Raw genomic sequence first — 18,316 nt, forward strand, 5'->3', positions numbered from 1 at the left:
TTTTACAGTGGCTTAATTTTTGCTCACTTTCTAATCACCCAGAGTATCCTCTTTTTCACTCCCACTGTCACACTGTCAGTCATTAGGCTTGATCTACAGATGTTTTAGCCTTGAAGGGGTGGATTGTACAAAATCAAAAAGGAGATAAAATCCACATTCCCGGAGGTGAGCTACTAGACATTTTAGTTATGTTTGCTTAATATGCTTCAGTTAAAAAAAGAAAAAGAAAAGACAACAGGTGTGTGACGAATACAGAGCTCAGTAAACATACAGCACAAATGGGAAACTTTGCATCTTATAAAGAATGACCTTTTTTGGCCATGTTTCTTTCACTCTTAGTCTGGGCTCTTGTTGTGAGCCCAGACTAAGTTGTGACCAACTTCCTGTTTTCCTGCACATTTTGATCTGCGGAAATGCTGATGTGTGAAAGAAGTGGACTTACACAAAACTGCTACACTTACATTTGAATTAGGTGGCTTTATAGCTATGTGTTATTAGCTGTAGTATACAGTAGAAAATACATTTACATTTACATTTTCCCTGATAACAACTAATGTTAATTCTGATATATGTTATTTGCATAACAAAATATTCAATGTATGATGACAACAACAACCCAACAAACCTCATAGCTCAGAATATGCAAAATAATTATTCCAGATTTGAGAGCTCTGTAGTCTGTAGTAATATGGCCAATATAATGCTATTTTGATGATTCATATTATATCAGATCTTACTGAAACACTTTGAATGGAAACCTCAAAGATAAGCAGTCTCAGATGAGTCATTGTCTGAGTAATGTGCTAGCCTTTCTTAGAACTCTGAAAAATATTGTTTGAACTTACAAAGGAAAACCACTGTATGTAATTTTGCTTAGGAAATGTTCACTGTTAAACTGGTTTCTCTTTTTGGTGTTTGAGAGGGAGTGTCAAACTAAATGTGGCCGGCTGATGTCAGATAAGGAAAACAGTTTGCAGAAAAAGAAAGGAGCCGTGGAAGACACACTTGCTGCTGTAACAAGCATGTAAGCAAAGCAAGAGTTTATGGTGGAACTTATTAGCTGGCTGAAGGTTTCAGAGGGACTTGAGAAATTCTATTGAACAGAAGAACATTTGGTAAGGGCTATGATATGATATGTATATATGGTTATGATCTGTCATGTGTAATATGTAAGTGAAGCTGCGACTATCTGTGGGTGTCTGTGGAAAGTCACAAAATTAAAAAGCAGTGACTGTGTATTTACAATTAGACAACAGAATTTGAACTTTCTTTGTGGATTGTTAACAGTATTTTCAGTGTAATTATTCAGTGATTTATAGTCCTGTCATTATTATTCTGTGTACTACCATCATGTGTGTTCATTCACAGGGAGAAGACCATGTTTTTTTGGGGGGAGAAGACCATGTGTAGGAGCTTTCTCCTCATAATTCTGACTTCATGTGTCTGCGGTTAGTTGAACCTCCATGAGGATGCTGATTTAGTACCGTTGTGAATTTATATTTTACATAAAGATTTAGCAATGGTTAGAACAGTTGTTTTTAATAGTTTAGCCATCATCATTCCCAGAGGAAAAATTGTGATAAATTTAGATGAACTCGAACTTTTTTGTCTGTCATCTTGCTAATGCCATACAGTGGCTAAAAAATTAAGCTAGCATAGAATAGCCCAGATTTGAATTTCCTACTTTGTGTCAAAAATAAGCTACATAGTACAAAAAAACAAACTTAGTCTTACTAGCAAACTGGGATAGTGTCCACTTGATCAACAGCTGCATGTCAACAGAACAAGCTATAGCTATTAGCTGGTTGCTAGGCTTCTCTCTAGTCTGAGTGGAGGAACTGGATTGCTCATGCAAGTGGGGTTGTTCCCTTTTTGAGTCTGTCCTGGCTCCTTCTCTTCCTCTCAGAAATGTCCGCTAATCATAACAAGGATCTGTTCTATCAGGCTGAAGAAAATAGTGACATCACAGTAGAATGGACGTTTACAACCAAAGTTAGCATCACCATTTCATCGCTTAAGATCCACTGCCTGCAGTTACCTGAGCTGAAGGTTTTCTTCAATATGGACAGTAATTCTGATGAGCCTCAGCATGAGCAGTTTGCTGGACGTGTTCAGTGTGACAAAGACGCTCTGACGACAGGACGAGTCAGACTTCAGCTGTCCAGAGTTAGGAGTAATGACTCAGGCCGCTACCTTTGCAGGATGGCCACTCAGTTTGGAAAGAAGGTCAAAGAGTTCAGGCTCAACATCACTGGTAAGCTTTGTGTGTGTGTGTGTGTGTGTGTTTGTGTGTGTGTGTGTGTGTGTGTGTGTGTGTGTGTGTGTGTGTGTGTGTGTACAACTACTATTCCTATTTCTGCTACTGGAGTAATGAAATTTATTTACATATCACCTTTACAAAGCTAAAAAAGGGCCGGAAACACAAATTCATATTGAAAACACAAAACTTTAGAATACACAAATACATATTTACAGTTAAAATATTCTAAATATAATAACCAGGCTTCAGGGTGAGAGAGGACTTTTTGTGTTAATGGAAAAAAATCAGGAAAGCAGGATTCCTTGATGGATCCTACATCTTCTCAAAGTTATAATCCACAGGGAGCACCTTGGAAGTCTGCAGAATCTACAGTCCACTTGGAAAACGATGGAAGTCCAAATCCTTCTCAGAGTTATAATCTAACATGGCATTGATAATGATGATCATGATGATGATGATGAGGGAAATAGAGACAAATCCAAACCCTAATCCCCTTTAATCCAGATACTTTTCTCTTTAAAACTGTGTGTCAATTACAATAATCTCAATACAATCCCCTTTTTCACTAAACATACACTTTGAAAGTCAGGCATTCAGAGATCAGAGTGTACTCTATGTGGTCATTCACTCTCACATTCACTCTCATATCTTTCAAGGCTGTTTCTACACAGGCTGTCTTCTAGACCTGAGTTACGCCTGTATCTAAAATAATTATTTTCTTTTTATACTTTTATTCTTAGTCATCCTTTAAGCCAAACTCAAACATCTTTATATTTACTAATTGTGTTCTGATCAGTATTGAGCATAATTAACTTTCACCATTTAACACTGTTTTTCTTGATCAAAAGTATAAGGATAGTTTGGCAACACAGATCTTATCTTTTCAAACTAAGACATGAATAAAAAGTCTGAACACACAAAATCGGAACATTAGAATAGACATTATCACTGCTCAGACTAAATCTGTCTGCTAACATGAAGATACATTTTAAATTGCGTCTTAAAACTTATTATTTTATTGTGGCTTTTGATTCAAACTAGGATGTTATTTTTTTGGTTTGTTTAAAACAATTATCATATTGTTTCCTGCCCTCCTTTTAACTGTTTCTTTTTATTCTGTCTTATGCTATTGCTCTGACCGACTGTGAAGCATTTTGATGTCATACTGCTTTTATGTTTTATGTAACTGCTCTCAAGTTGAGTTTGCCTCTCCAGCAATGGACATCTTTGGTCAAATCTACTTGTTTTTAGGTGTTAAAAATGAACTGAATTTGAAAATACATTTATTTGGTATATTCTTTCAGTAATCCTAATCAGTTGTATAATCAATACTTGTTCTTCACAGCAGCCACAGTGAAACCCAAGCCAGTGACAGCAACACGAGAACCAAACCGAAAACCTGAGAGAGAAGAAAGAAGCCTCTTTTCCAACTTGGCACTGGGTGCAGGATTGGCAGGATGTCTGGCAGCCTTTGTCATACCAATCATTTACCTCTTTACTCTCTACAGACAGGTGACAACTTAAAGTATAAAACATAGTACACTCAGTCATACAATAGCTTCTGTAGACCTTGGTAGTAACTCTGCAGGGCTCTGAAACTTGGCTAGAGATCGTCTGATCACTCTAAGTCAGCGAGCTTATTGGATATGGGTCATTGTCCTCCTGGGAGAGGCCAATCTCATCAGGATGAAGATGATTACTTAGAAAAACTGCAGTAACACTTCACTCTCAAGGATTAAGTGGAAACAAAGAATGGAAGCAAAGTGCCTGCTCAAGAAAGTGGAATGAGGAACATACATGTTCTTCTGCTGCCCCTGCTGCTCTGAAGAGAAATGCAGGAGCTCAGTGACAAGCGCTGAGCAGGTCCTTCTGAGCTTTTGAAAAAGGTTGGACATAAATCACAATCACAAGTCTCTGAATTCTCACCGTTTTCTACCTTATTAGTGTTACAGCTGAAATGTGAATTTAAAAAAGAGTAACATCTATATTTAGTAAAATAAGAGAATACGAGTTTTTAATGACCTTTTATGTATTGTTAATAGTGACTCTGTTGTACTTTTATTACTGGATCTTAGTCCTGCATTTGACACAGTGGAAAATAAGTTTAATTTTCCATGATTAACAATAAAATGGAGAAATCATGTAGGAGAGTTATGCCAGCAATTAAAACCGCTTCCTGTATCTCGGTAACCACAAACAAATGTAATCATGTGACCACACAAACACAAATGAGGAATACCTTACAATAATCATCAATCTTTCTTAGACTCAAACACATGGAAAGAGTGATCAGCAATCATTTTTGTCATTTCAAGTCACAATACTTACATTTTTATTTTATTGTTGTTAAGGAAAGAAAGTTTACCTCATTTTTTCATGTTAATTTCAGTCAGGTTACGCTATAAAATTAGATCACAGTCTTAAGATAATTGTGGACCTGGGTCATTGTCTGAAAACAGTTTTTTTTTTTTAAAATGAGGCTTGGGGGGAAAATGTGACAGTGATATTGAAGCAAGTTCAGTCAGTGGCTGAAATATAACCCCAAAGAGTTTATGTAGACTATGTGCCTACAAATGTCTGCGTTTAAGTGTTCATTTCCAGTATTCCACAGAAAAGCTAAAGATGGCCAGACAGTGCAAAAGACAAATAAAGGCTTTGCATTCTTAGATGATCTAAGCAGAGCAGCAATGCAGCAAGTGTCAGACTAGAGGTCCAGTTGGTCTGTAGCACAGTGCGATAAAACAGGAGAAATCCCAAGAACAAGTTATGCCAGACTAGCAAATGCTCATCACATTTTTGATGGCAATGAACCTGAGCTCCATACATATATTAGTCTTCCCAAGGGAGGAAATATATAGTTGGTTCTGTTTGTTTGTCTGATTGTTAGCAGTCTAGCTCCACAGTTGTCAGTATTATATTATATCACATTATTTTGTGATGGTAGATACCAATAAGTTTGAGTGGTTTTAATTTTGGTGAAAATGAGGTCAACATAAAGATCACACCAAATGTGAAAATCAGTAAAAAGTTTATGTTACCCACAATGTTTTATGAATTGTCTTCAAACTTCACAATATAATATGCTTCTGGGGACATGAGTACCTAGGACGCCTGAACATTTGACCTGGACCGTTGTTAGCAGTCTACCATGAAAAAAAAAAAACTTTAAAGAAACCACAATGTCATTAGATATAGTATGAAATGTCATACGAAAGAACATGGAGAGAGCTGCACAACACTTGTTATTTTACACTACCCATTGCCTTTTGGGGGGAGTTGTGTTCTGAGTCCTCTTTTAGCTAACACACTAAAATCACAATTTAATATTTTCTGAAAATGTTTCCATAGTATGAACAGGAAACAAATGTATTTTTACCTTTATTGAACTGAAGGCTCAATAAAGGTAAAAATTATCTCAAGCCTTAATGTGCAATTTTATTTACCCTTGTAGGGCCCATTTTACCCCAACATTGGGGGAAGTTGAGCCATGTACCTAATGTTTTGATAGGTCATTGTTCTAAAAGCAAGGTGTTTGATAAATGGACTGGTTCTTATATAGTGATTTTCTCACTACTCAAAGAGTTTTATCCAACTTGCCTCATTCACAAAATCACTTTTTTCCCCCCTAAGCGCAGTTTAACATTCACACTAATGCATCAGAGAGCAACTTGGGGTTACATCTCTTGCACACTAAAGCCAGGGATTGAACCACCAACCTTCCCATTGTTAGAGGCTCTACCCATGCTTTACAGAGTTCCTGTTTCACACAGCTCATGGCTGAGTTCCCATTTTTGTTTACATGGTCTGAAAAGGCATCACTGTATCACCAGCCCTGCAACTTTAGAAACACACATTACAGACAGGTTTCACTCTATCCCACCTTTACCAGGTTTTGACAGAAACCTGGTAAAACACACATATTTGTGGTGAGACTCTGCGAGAGCCATTTATTTTGCGTTTGTATTTTGACACTTGTCCACTTGTGCTGAATTTTTGTAATACACTTCTGTATTTACAAACACTATTAAAACAGTTTATTTAAAATCCACAGATTGAAAGTATACATTCAGGAAAGCTGTGCATTTAAAAGGCCATAAGTATTGTCCAAAGAATCCAGTTGATGGATAAAACATTGTTTATGTTGTGAGGCATAACAAACAACCCCCCAAAAAAACAAAAAAACAAACAAACAAAACCTCCGTCCCCATTGACACTTTAAAGTGAAAGGTGGGGCATTCGTAAGATTAGTGGCTGTTGCACCAAGCTTGGAAGGTCATACGTGTCCAGCTGATAGAAATCACGTCCTCTATCATTACGCGAAGGTTCTTGCTCTGTGCAGCTCTGGAATAGCTTATTTCTCCATTCCCTCTTAAATAAAGGTGCATAAAACAAAGCACAAATGGCCAGTAAGATGGTTACAACTATTATTGCACCATAAGGGCTCTTAGCATCCCGACTGTCCATCTGTGAACTCTCAGCTGGCTTTCCAGGTTGATCGGTCGCTTCTGGAAGAACAAATATGTTGACACTATTAGGACAAAATTACAAATCTAGCTCAACAACTGGCCATGCAACTATGGTGGCAATCTAAAATAAATAAATGATAAAAGGAAGCTTCTACTCAACTTACCAGTGTTGTTTAATTGACATCTTACATAGCTGTAATCTGTTGAAGAGACAGAAATTCGATCCCACTGAGCATTCCCCACATTACTGCAATTGTTCAAGCATACCATTACAGCATAGCTAGAGTTATTTATGAGTTAGATGGATATTTCACAGATACTGCAAGATAAAAAATGCCAAATCAATCACAATATTGCAGTCTATAATTTGGCTTTTGATTCAAACTAGTATGTTATTTTGTGGCTATTTTTTTTTTGTTTGTTTCAAACAATAGTCATATTGTTTCCTGCTCTCCTTTTAACTGTTTCTTTTTATTCTGTCTTATGCTATTGCTCTGACCGACTGTGAAGCATTTTGATGTCATACTGCTTTTATGTTTTATGTAACTGCTCTCAAGTTGAGTTTGCCTCTCCAGCAATGGACATCTTTGGTCAAATCTACTTGTTTTTAAGTGTTAAAAATGAACTGAATTTGAAAATACATTTATTTGGTATATTCTTTCAGTAATCCTAATCAGTTGTATAATCAATACTTGTTCTTCACAGCAGCCACAGTGAAACCCAAGCCAGTGACAGCAACACGAGAACCAAACCGAAAACCTGAGAGAGAAGAAAGAAGCCTTTTTTTCTTGGCACTGGGTGCAGGATTGGCAGCATGTCTGGCAGCCTTTGTCATACCAATCATTTACCTCTTTACTCTCTACAGACAGGTGACAACTTAAAGTATAAAACATAGTACACTCAGTCATACAATAGCTTCTGTAGACCTTGGTAGTGACTCTGCAGGGCTCTGGAACTTGGCTAGAGATCGTCTGATCACTGTGAAGGTCAAACTATTTTCTAACTCAGCGAGCTTATTGGATATGGGTCATTGTCCTCCTGGGAGAGACCAATCTCATCAGGATGAAGACGATTACTTAGAAAAACTGCAGTAACACTTCACTCTCAAGGATTAAGTGGAAACAAAGAATGGAAGCAAAGTGCCTGCTCAAGAAAGTGGAATGAGGAACATACATGTTCTTCTGCTGCCCCTGCTGCTCTGAAGAGAAATGCAGGAGCTCAGTGACAAGCGCTGAGCAGGTCCTGAGCTTTTGAAAAAGGTTGGACATAAATCACAGAAGTCTCTGAATTCCCACCGTTTTCTACCTTATTAGTGTTACAGCTGAAATGTGAATTTAAAAAAAGAGTAACATCTATATTTAGTAAAATAAGAGAATATAATTTATTTTTAATGACAATCCTGTAATGTTCAGTGTGTTTTAATTTCAAATGAAGGCATCAACCAACCACAGGCTAAAAAAGCCAGAAAGAAGAGAAGCACAGGAAGGCAGCTCATCTTCTGCCTGTGAAATGACAGAGGTGAAGAGTCATGAACACAAAGATCAGCTAGTACAGCAACAGAATGAAATCATCCTTATACAACTACCTATAGCCACTTCAGTGCAAGCGGTGAAAATAAACCCCTTCAGGTTGTCTTTTTACACATGCAGTATTACTACTATAGTTTATAAATTGGGCAATCAGGTATCTAATAGCAAAGCAGTCTACGTTTTACTAGCACTGTTCAAAGTGTTTCACAGAATGTCAACCAAAAATAAAATTAAACACAACAATTATACACAATACACAGCCCTCCACAACAGTCCCAGTTTCTACTGCACCTCACTGGAAAATTTAATTAGCCACACCTGATTTAGGCTAAACAATCCCCCCAGCTGAACAACAGGAACTGCTGTCTTAAAATTCAATGTTGACGAAAAGACCTTCATTTTCCACTGCATTCGATGTGCACAGGAAAAAAGAAAAATCATGCCCACCTGTTGCATTCAATTGCTAGCAATTAGTTAATCAGTACAAACAGTCAGAATAGAGTGGGCATAAATGTATCAAGGGGGTTAATTAGAGAAAAACTGCTAAAAACAATATATCTGCAAATAGTAATCAATAACATGCTCACTTTAATTTATGGACATTTTTGACAGTACTTACTCACAGGCTCGGCCAACAGCAGACACAACAAACTAAGCACTTGAAAGAGTTGAAGACAAAAATAATGCAACCCTTCCTTTAGAAATGTAAGGTTAAAAAACAGCTTTTTCGTAGACTGCAGAAAAGACGTAAGCTAAGTACAAAAAAAGGGGAGGGGCCTTTACCTGGGTGTTTATATTGGTGCTGTTCAAAGCCTGCTGGGATCAGTCACATGCCTTTGTTAAGAAATGATGTTAAAGGATAGGTAGATGAGTCTCCATTTCATTGACTGACTCATTGATTTGATCAGGGCCCTATACTAGTTAGTTCAGCCTACTCAGGATATCTTCCCCTAGATTCACTTACCCTGACAGTGGTGATCAGATTAAATGGTCACACAAAGCTAGTTATCAACTCAGTTGTTAACAACAATTAAGTTTACCCAAGGTTTACCCTGAAGTTATTTGGATAAGCTAAAATCTGGCATCACAATATATGTCTCCAGCCCTTGTCTGCTCTGATTGTCTCTCAGAAACACACCAACTTGGACTATTCTCATGTCACATTTGACTGTATGAAATAGTTTCATTATTATATAATTTTTTGCACACACTGGTGTCAGTTAAAAAGCTGCAAATTGTGTTGAGGTATTTGAAGGAACTAGCAAAAATAATAATAATTATTATTAATAATAATAATTACTAATTATTGTCTGGTGTCTGGTCTAGAAAATTTGAAACTGATGTCTGTCAGCATTTTTTCCTGCTTTGCCTCTTCTTGTTTCTGTTTGTAGCAAATGAGTTACATTCTAAATATAAAGCAGGTGGGGAGAGGATGAAATACAGCTCACTGTGCTCAGGTTTAAAATATAAAAACAACACTACCAGAACTCACCTGTAACCTGACACGCCTATCTCTGTTAAACCAGTCAGACTGGTTAAATGAGGGAGCTCACTTCTTTCTTTGCTTTGGTGTTTATGCAAAGAAGGAAGTGAGGTGCAGAGTGCAGGACACAGTGGGGAACATCAGGTAACTATAAATTATTTTCACTAAAGTAATTGTTTACATGTGTGTTCAAGAATCTTTGAACGATGCAACTATATTCAGGGGGGTAGGTGGCTTTAGCTAAATATATGTCATTTTAAATGTACCTGACATTAGTGGTGAAAAACTACCTTTAACCTGTGGTTTGTGTAACATTAATATAGAGTCACAAACAAATTATATTAGAGTGCTGCACTATGTAAGAGCACAAGAAAGAACATGGACACTAAGTCATAGGGAAGAATCAGATTTAGGCTAGGGGAATCCCCACTGTAAGTCCTGCATTTTATATATTGTACATTACTACCGGACCCATATATTCCTTTCTTTATGCACAATGCAAATTGAATAGAAAAATAAAATTGGTTATAGATGTTGTTGTTCTTCTCGCTCTGATGTAGAATAGTCATGGTAAATTTCTTGCATAAATCCAAAGTGTTTTTAAGCTGTACAACATATCACTAATAACTAGTAGATGGTAAGAGAGTCTCTTCAGATACACATCTATACGTCACTCAAATTTGTGATCACTGAGTACCAACATTTTCAACAGCATTTATGGAAAGATGTTGAGTAAGTAGACCTTTGACTTGATTTGAACTTTAATGAAAGCCTCTAATATTTCATCTTCATCATAAATAAATTCATTGTCTCCTCGTATGTTGATTTGTCAAGAAAAGACCCATCATTCCCTCTGTGATTTATCACATCTATTTTTTGATAATACATTGAAACATTACAGATTACATACTGCAGCTGTAATATTAAAAATAATTTTTGCCCTCTCTCTTTGACCAGGTAGCGACTGTTTTTACCAACATGAAAAGGCATCACGCTCAGCTGACATTACAGTTCTTATTGAATACTAATTGTCAGTCTTATTCCTACAATATGCAGTTCACCATTGCCAGGTACCAGGTAAGAGGGCATGAGGAGTATGCCCCTGCCCACACATTGTTAGCTGTAGAAAAGTAGCAGTGAAGGTGAACAACATCCAAATATGGACTGCCACTTCAAGGCCAGTAAGGAAAGCAGAGTGTACCATAGCAACACAAAAATATGACCACTTTATTTGATTATATTTAAAGAAATGTTAATAGAGTGTTATGGGTTTGAAACTTAAGTTTTTCCTATACATTAACATCATATTAGTAGTGTATAGTATTAACAGAAAAGGAAAAGTGTCATTTATAAGATTGCTATTTTCCTTTATGTAATTAGTTTGTCCTGCCATTTTTGTAGGGGAAGGCTATGAGATTTGTTTCCATTTCTGGTGTCTTCCTCTCTGTTTCCAACAGAATCCATCACAAACCAGGTGGCCCTGAACCTACATCTGGACCTCACCTAGAAGGTGAACCCAGCTGTGTGTCCGTGAAAAGTGATTGGTCTATGGATGAGCCCATTAACTTTAAAATACCAATGCCCTCTGCTGTTAGAAAGTAAGATACAGATTAATTTTAAGTGTATAGTTATGTGCAAAACAATAGCAGTGTGTTTAAAACAACAGAGGAAAAGTTCCATGTTCCTAATATCATTTATTGCCATACATACAAAGAGAGATGTGCACATTCAATCCCAAATGAAAACATGAACAATTTTGTCTTTTATTTTCTCTCTTTTTTTGGGCATTTCTTCCTCAGCATAAGGCAATATGACCTCTTTCAGTATTTGTAGGTAAACTGGTCCATGGTGCCTGTTTTATGACTCCAAACCAATATACTTGCACCTCCATGTTTTACGGTCTTCACGGTGTACTGTGGCTTGTATTTAGTGTTTGAAGTTTGTCTCACAAACTGTCTACAGCCTTTAGATCCAATGAGAACAATCTTGCTCTCATCTGGCCATACAATATTGTGCCACTTCTCTTTAGGCCAGTCAATGTGTTCTTTGCCAAACTGTAACCTTTTCAACACATGTTTTTTTTGTTAGTTTTTTTCAACTGTGGTACTTTATAAGGGTTTCTTGCAAATAGTTTGGCTTCACATTCTGATTGTTGAAGTAGGGGAGACCGGGGATAGTAGTAACATTTTTGACATTTCTGTCTGTAAATTGGAGCTCTTTTAAGGTAGTGGATTCAAAATGTAATGCAAAGTATTTACATGTCTCAGCTATTAAATAGTGCAGCTATTTTCTCTGCAGCACAATTACCCATTGCATGGTATGGTCTCAAACACAAAGAGTGAAATGTTACAATTAACCCCATAGTCTGGGTTAGTTGTAACATATCCTGGGGTGAAATGTAACACAATGAAATAAGGGTACTGACAAAACATTAACATGTAATCTTTGTTTATTCAACACATGAATGCACTTAGAGCCATTTATGTAGCTGTGTGTGTGTGACAGAATGCAGAAATCTAGCTTTTGAACATATGCCAACCCCCCAAAAAAGACAAATTATGGAATTTTCTGCAACTGAATATTTCATTAATTTTGGTTGGTCTTCCTTGAGTTTGGCCTCATTGGCTCAGTGGGCATTATAACCTACAACTCTTGCACCAATTTTGAACATAACAATGAAGCTGAAAAAATGTAGTTGTTCACCACCATTGCAATTCCATTACTTTTTATCATGGCTTTCCTTGGTGTGGTTTGCAAATTGCTTCAGAAAGATGAGGAAATCTGTTTCTTGCACCCATCTTGATTTATTTCCACTACCAATGCTTCCTACTGGTCCATCTCTGACACAGTGGTCTGCATAATGTATGTGTGGGAACACAAACAGTGGAGGAATTGTGTTGCCAATGGCATTAACCGCATATACAAAAGCGACCAGTGAACCTCTCTCTGCTGATGTCTTTGCCCCAACTTGTTTAATATAAGTTAAAGTAATAGTGTGGTAAGTTGTAACATCTGCATTATTGTTACAACTAACCCAGACTGTTGCTGTTACAACTGACCCAGACTCCTATAGCCATGAACTAGCTAACATTACAGCCATCGGCTAAAACATTAGCACTAAAGACCTACACAGAATATATCCCCATAGACATACAAATAACATAATTTAAGTTTGATGAGTTTAACTGCAAAGCAGATAATGCTATTAGAAACTGAAATAAAGTAGAAAAACGTACTTTTTGGCATACAAATTACTTTTTTTCGTGTTAAATTGTCTGTGTTTGACAAAATGTGCTGATTTTTCACATGTGATAGCAGAACTGAATTGGGCATGCACAGGATGAGTCACATCATTTGAAACTTAGCCCTGATTGGAGAAATTGGAAGTGTTACAACTGACCCACGTTACAACTATCCCCGGTCTCCCCTACTCACAGGTAAATGGAGATCTTCTCTGATCTCTCTCATCATTGGATGCTTCTTTGCCATTCTTGTTATTCTATGATCTAGGTGGATGATAGTGCTCCTTTTTCTACACATGTTTTGGGTTTTCTTTCCCATTTCAAAGCATTTGAGATCTTTTTAGCTGAGCAGCCAATTATTTTATGTACTTATTTGTATGTTTTCCCCTCTCCAATCAACTTTTTGATCAAAGTTCTTTCTGGAATGACTCATTTTACTCACTGAGCAAGGACTAAAACCAGCAGGCACAGCATCTGCTGCCTTCCTTTCTTAAATAATGGGCCATAATTGACACCAATTTCTTCACAGATTGAATGACCTACCTAACTGAACACCACACACCCCTTTCACTGAATTAGTCAATTACCCCCAATGAGGAGCGTGCATGTCATGTCTTTTAAGTCTGTTGTTTGGCCATTACCCTGCTACACCTAGTCATGAATTTGTTCCCATGTTGTATCATCATTTCTGCCAAAATCAGTAGTTAAAAACATTAGTAATGTGAGACTGCTATTATTTTGCATGTTCACATTAACTCTAAAACCACATCATAACCCGTTTACTGGCTTTAGAAGAAAAACACAGCAAAACTGCACAGGAAACAAAGACACTTAACAAAAATGAAGAACAAAACACATAATAAAACTAAATAATGTCTTCCCTTGCTATGATGCAGTTCACCTTTCGCAGATTTTTTGGGGTGCAATTTTGCATGTTTTTTTTTGTTAGTTTTTTTTTTTAACAGTGCATTGTTTTCCATGGTCAATTGAGATGAGATGAGATAGCCTTTATTTCTCAGTTGCAGTTGCCCACAACTGAGATGAAAATGAAAATGAAACAGGAACAGCTGGCTGCTTGTCTGCTGAGCAGTAAGATAATTTATTTTCAAAAACTATTATTTTTAGTTATTATTATTATTTTATTGAAATTCTAATGCTCTGGTTTATTGTGCTTTCCTTAAGAATACCCTGGTCCTGATTGTGAACTAAAATATAAATGTAGCCTGAAAAATAAGTTCCAGTGTGTGTTTGAGGGGATTGCTAAACCAGGAAACAAACAGTTAGGCTTGAGGATTCAAACCAAGAGCTAAGGACGTCTGTGTCCAGATCGGAAGGGACAGACAGCTGACTAAAGGCTGAGGAGAACCGGGCGGCAGCGGAGGGGTTGATGATCTGACAGCGGCGAGCACTGTTTTGAACTGTAGTCCGCGGAAACACAGTATCAAATAACACAGCCTTATGGTCGGAAAAGACGGTGTCAAATAACAGCAAAGAGCACTGCGTTAGAGCAAATGACTTCAAAACATGTCAGCTCAAAGCTGAAAGATAAAGGCTGTAAAAACCATTGTTTACATAGCCCATTAGTCCAATAACAGAACACTAGTTTGAGAAAAATGTCCATCCCAATCAAACCAGATAACTATTACACTTACTTTGGGAATCTTCACCTTGGAGAAATGACATTCGATTTCCCTGCAACCAGTTTTGCAAACCAGTAATGGAGCAGCCATAACTTAAACGTTGACTGCCACCCCCTCAAAAAAACTGCTGTTTGTCACAGTTCTAGGTCTTTGTGACCCAGCATTTTGAGTTCTTGTATTTTATATTATGGTGTATGTTCTAAGTCCTTTGTTTTACGGTTTTGATAATTGTCATTTCCCTAGGTTTCAGTTAGGGTTTTCAAGGGTTTAGTTCTTAGGTTTTATGTGATGGCTATGTTCTGTGTTGCGTCTGCTGTGCCTTTTTGTCCCATGTTTCAGGTCCCAATGTTCTGTCTCCCCACTCTGTTAAGTTTACATGTCTTGAGTTCAGTCAGTGTGTTTCCTGTTTTACTTTGAAGGTCTGTGTCCCATGTCAGTTTTTTCTAGTTTGCTTCCCTTGTCTCCCTGCTCTCCTTCTGTGTCTCATTTCCCTCGTTATCCCTCAGTTTATTTATTTATTACCAAATTTCCCCTTCTGGGACAATTAAAGGATTATTCTATTCAAGCCTTGTGTTTCTCTGTGTTAGTGTCGCGTTCTCCCTCATAGATGTGTGTGATTTTCCCTGTTTCTCCTTGTGCCTCAGTTTTCCCAGTTTAGTTGTTATTTGTGTCCCACCATGTCAGCAATAAAGCTGTGTTTTTTTTTTTAGTTTGCTTTTGTCTCTGCGAGTTTGCATTTGGGTCCTTCTCTTGCCTGCCCACAACCGTTGTGTGACACTGTTGACACATGGCCATAGCTCCATATGGCCTCATTATCTGGAACTTCAGGTTCCAGTGGATCCTTTATGAAACCACAATTCTATAGAGTGGAAGTTCTTAAGTAGTACAGTTTTCATGAACACCCTAAGGGGAATAACAGCAAAGGTCAGATGTGAAATTAAAGTGTATTGTTGGATGTGAACTTGACTTCAAAGATTGCTAATGGTGATATTCATCATCAAGTATAAGACAAACAACATGATCTCATGACCAACCATCCTGTGAGGGTGTAAGTAATTTTCGCAGTAGACCCTGAGATGTGAAGATTTCAGGCTTGTAGTTAAACAATCACTGCATGCTGCAGTTCGGTACTGTAGATGTCTTTTCTTGGTCTCTATTCAGGATAGCATTCATTTAACTCCAAAATATCTTCAGACTATATAGCACAGTAACTCTTGTAGTCTGAAAGATCAGAGTTCTACAAACTGATTGCATATCTTCTCCCCATATTCTTTCCATTAGATTTCTGTGAACTAAATCTGGATCTAAACACAATACACAGAAAACTCAAACTGTCTGACAACAACAGGAAGGTGGTGCATGTAGAAGAGGACCAGCAGTATGTTGATAATTATGAAAGATTTGATCATTGGCCTCAGCTGCTGTGTACCAACACTCTGACGGGTCGCTGTTACTGGGAGGTTGAGTGGAGTGGAGAGGTTTGTATTGCAGTGGCTTACAAAGGAATAAAACGGAAAGGAAACAGGGATGACAGCAGGTTTGGCAAAACTGATCATTCCTGGTGTTTGTACTGTGATGAGGGCGAATACTCACAATTACAAATCAAGAGCAATCCCTGTCTCCTCCTTTGCCTGTTACAAAGTAGCAGTGTATGTGGACTGTCCTATGGGCACTGTGTCCTTCTATAACATAATCTCTGGCACACTGGTCCACCTCCACACCTTCAACACCACATTCACTGAACCTGTATACTGTATATGGGTTTAGAGTTGGGGTTACGTGACTCTCATATCTACATCTGTGCTGACTCAGAAAACTGAACCTGAGCTCATAAAGTAGCAATATAGCAAAGTTACTGAGCTACAGTAACAAAAGTGTCATCCATATATATTTAAAAATACATAACATTATAAATTTGAATGTGATAAATGTTTCAAATGTGTTTGAAATTACACCGAAAGATCTCGTGCCACCTTCTTAACTTCTAGATCATGCAGTAGTAGTGGAAATAGAGTATATATAGTATATGTATAGAAGTGTGATCTATGATATTTAAAATAAAACTGATGAAAGAATAAAAAAAATAAACAGGCAAAATGTTCGATCCAGTGAACTGATGGTTGTAATATGTGTGTAATTTATTGGCATGGTTCAGAGGCTTTTGGATAGTAATCCTGTAGCACCACCATCTGGCCAAAATGGAGGTATTTAGTTGTTATTGAAAAAATAAAAAGTAAAAGAGAGGGAGACAAAGTTTTAGTAAGTCAGGGGTGTCCAACTCCAGGCCTCAAGGGCCGGTGTCCTGCAGATTTTAGATATCACAGGTCAACACATTTAAATCAAATGATTAGTTCAAGACATGTTGAGGAGGTAATGTAGCCATTGAAATCAGCTGTGATGGATCAAGGACACATCTAAAACCTGCAGGATACTGGCCCTCGAGGCCTGGATTTGGACACCTCTGTGGTAAGTCATGTCTCATCGTATGTTCCAGGTCCCAGGTCATGCTTGTGTAGTCATGTCATATAGTTCAAAGTTCAGACTGGATTAAGAACATGACAAAAAGTGAAGCTTCAGGAACAAACATGAGATTCTTCAAGATTACGGGCTCTGGTATAGAAATTCACACTTTGGATCAGACTCTACTGGACCTGTGAAGAATGAGATCAGAAGAGCATAAGTGAACACTGATACAAGTTCATTGTGTTGATGTGTGATGGTTTGACTCAAATGAGCAGCAGTAAGGAAATACGAACACATACTCTGTTATCAGCTCTAGTTTGTGTTTTAAGCTGCTATCAAAACATTAGATTTTCTCTCTGCACAATAGTTTTTGCAAATTTTGTAAAGCACCTGTATTTAAATTTACATATTGTATATTTTATTTTTGGCACGTGTTGTATATATTTCATTGTGTATAATGTATTGATTCATTGGGATTTCCTTGCCATTCTTTAAATCGAGCATCCCTCTCGTTCTATGAGGTTTTTCATTTAAAATAAATAAATTAACATTTTCATTACTCTGCTGGTTTTAGTCATAATAGTAACAGAACTTGATACATTTGAAGATTTCAAGTGCTTTGAATTAGTGCAAAAAAAGATCATGGCTCAGAGTAGTGAAGTGGGTGGGATATGTGTCTGTGTGTGTGTGTGTGTGTGTGTGGGGGGGGGGGGAAATCAGCCTTCTGCTTCTCAGTTGTGGCCCCATGTGTGCCAAACACCCAGCTGAGAGGTGGTAGAAGGCACTTTCTGGTCCAGGTTATTCTTCCTCTGGACTTTTTTTTTCTTTTTTTCTTTTTTTCTTTTTTATTTATTTAACCTTTATTTAACCAGGATGATCCCATTGAGATTAAAAACCTCTTTTTCAAGGGAGACTTGGCCAAGATAGGCAGCAGCAAGTGTCTCACAGTTACAGAAATTACTCAATTAAATACAGGCAGCAACAACACACATGCAAAAATAAATAAAAAATGAAATTCAATTAAATTCAAATACATTTTTAAAAAACTTTAGTTAAAATGACAATCAATCCAATTTAAACACTTGCATGTTATGGACTTCTATGGCCTTATGGCCTCAAGGATTCTTAGTTTACTTTTAAAAGCACTTAATGAAAGGAATTCAGTCATTTTCCAGTCGTTCTGCAGTTTCTTCCAAGCCAAGGGTGCTGAATGGACAAAAGCTCTTTTACCAA

General features: G+C 37.3%; 1 protein-coding gene and 1 long non-coding RNA gene across 2 annotated transcripts; one reads left to right on the forward strand and one right to left on the reverse strand.

The window, feature by feature from the left end:
* The first annotated feature begins 1,218 nt into the window (after window positions 1–1,218).
* LOC146522661 (uncharacterized) lies at window positions 1,219–5,963 on the forward strand. Its single transcript, XM_085153762.1, has 2 exons — window positions 1,219–2,254; window positions 3,606–5,963. The coding sequence occupies exons 1-2, from the start codon at window positions 1,909–1,911 to the stop codon at window positions 3,782–3,784; spliced, it is 525 nt and encodes a 174-aa protein (XP_085009888.1). The 5' UTR covers window positions 1,219–1,908; the 3' UTR covers window positions 3,785–5,963.
* A 207-nt stretch (window positions 5,964–6,170) lies between these two features.
* Window positions 6,171–9,037, reverse strand: LOC146522662 (uncharacterized). The gene is made up of 4 exons (XR_014873064.1): window positions 8,875–9,037; window positions 8,173–8,228; window positions 6,891–6,926; window positions 6,171–6,765 (listed from the first exon to the last, which is right to left on the reverse strand). It is a non-coding gene; the product is annotated as an uncharacterized LOC146522662 (long non-coding RNA).
* Window positions 9,038–18,316: the final 9,279 nt, after the last annotated feature.

Source organism: Neolamprologus multifasciatus, chromosome 3 (genome assembly GCF_963576455.1).
Source record: "Neolamprologus multifasciatus chromosome 3, fNeoMul1.2, whole genome shotgun sequence".
In the NCBI taxonomy this organism is placed as follows: Eukaryota; Metazoa; Chordata; class Actinopteri; order Cichliformes; family Cichlidae; genus Neolamprologus; species Neolamprologus multifasciatus.

What these genes read in the sequence shown, in the direction of transcription:
- LOC146522661 (XM_085153762.1), top strand. Translation starts at nt 1,909, where the DNA reads ATGTCCGCTAATCATAACAAGGATCTGTTCTATCAGGCTGAAGAAAAT. An exon ending in GTTCAGGCTCAACATCACTG is followed by an intron (nt 2,255 to 3,605) that starts GTAAGCTTTGTG and finishes TGTTCTTCACAG; the next exon opens with CAGCCACAGTGAAACCCAAG.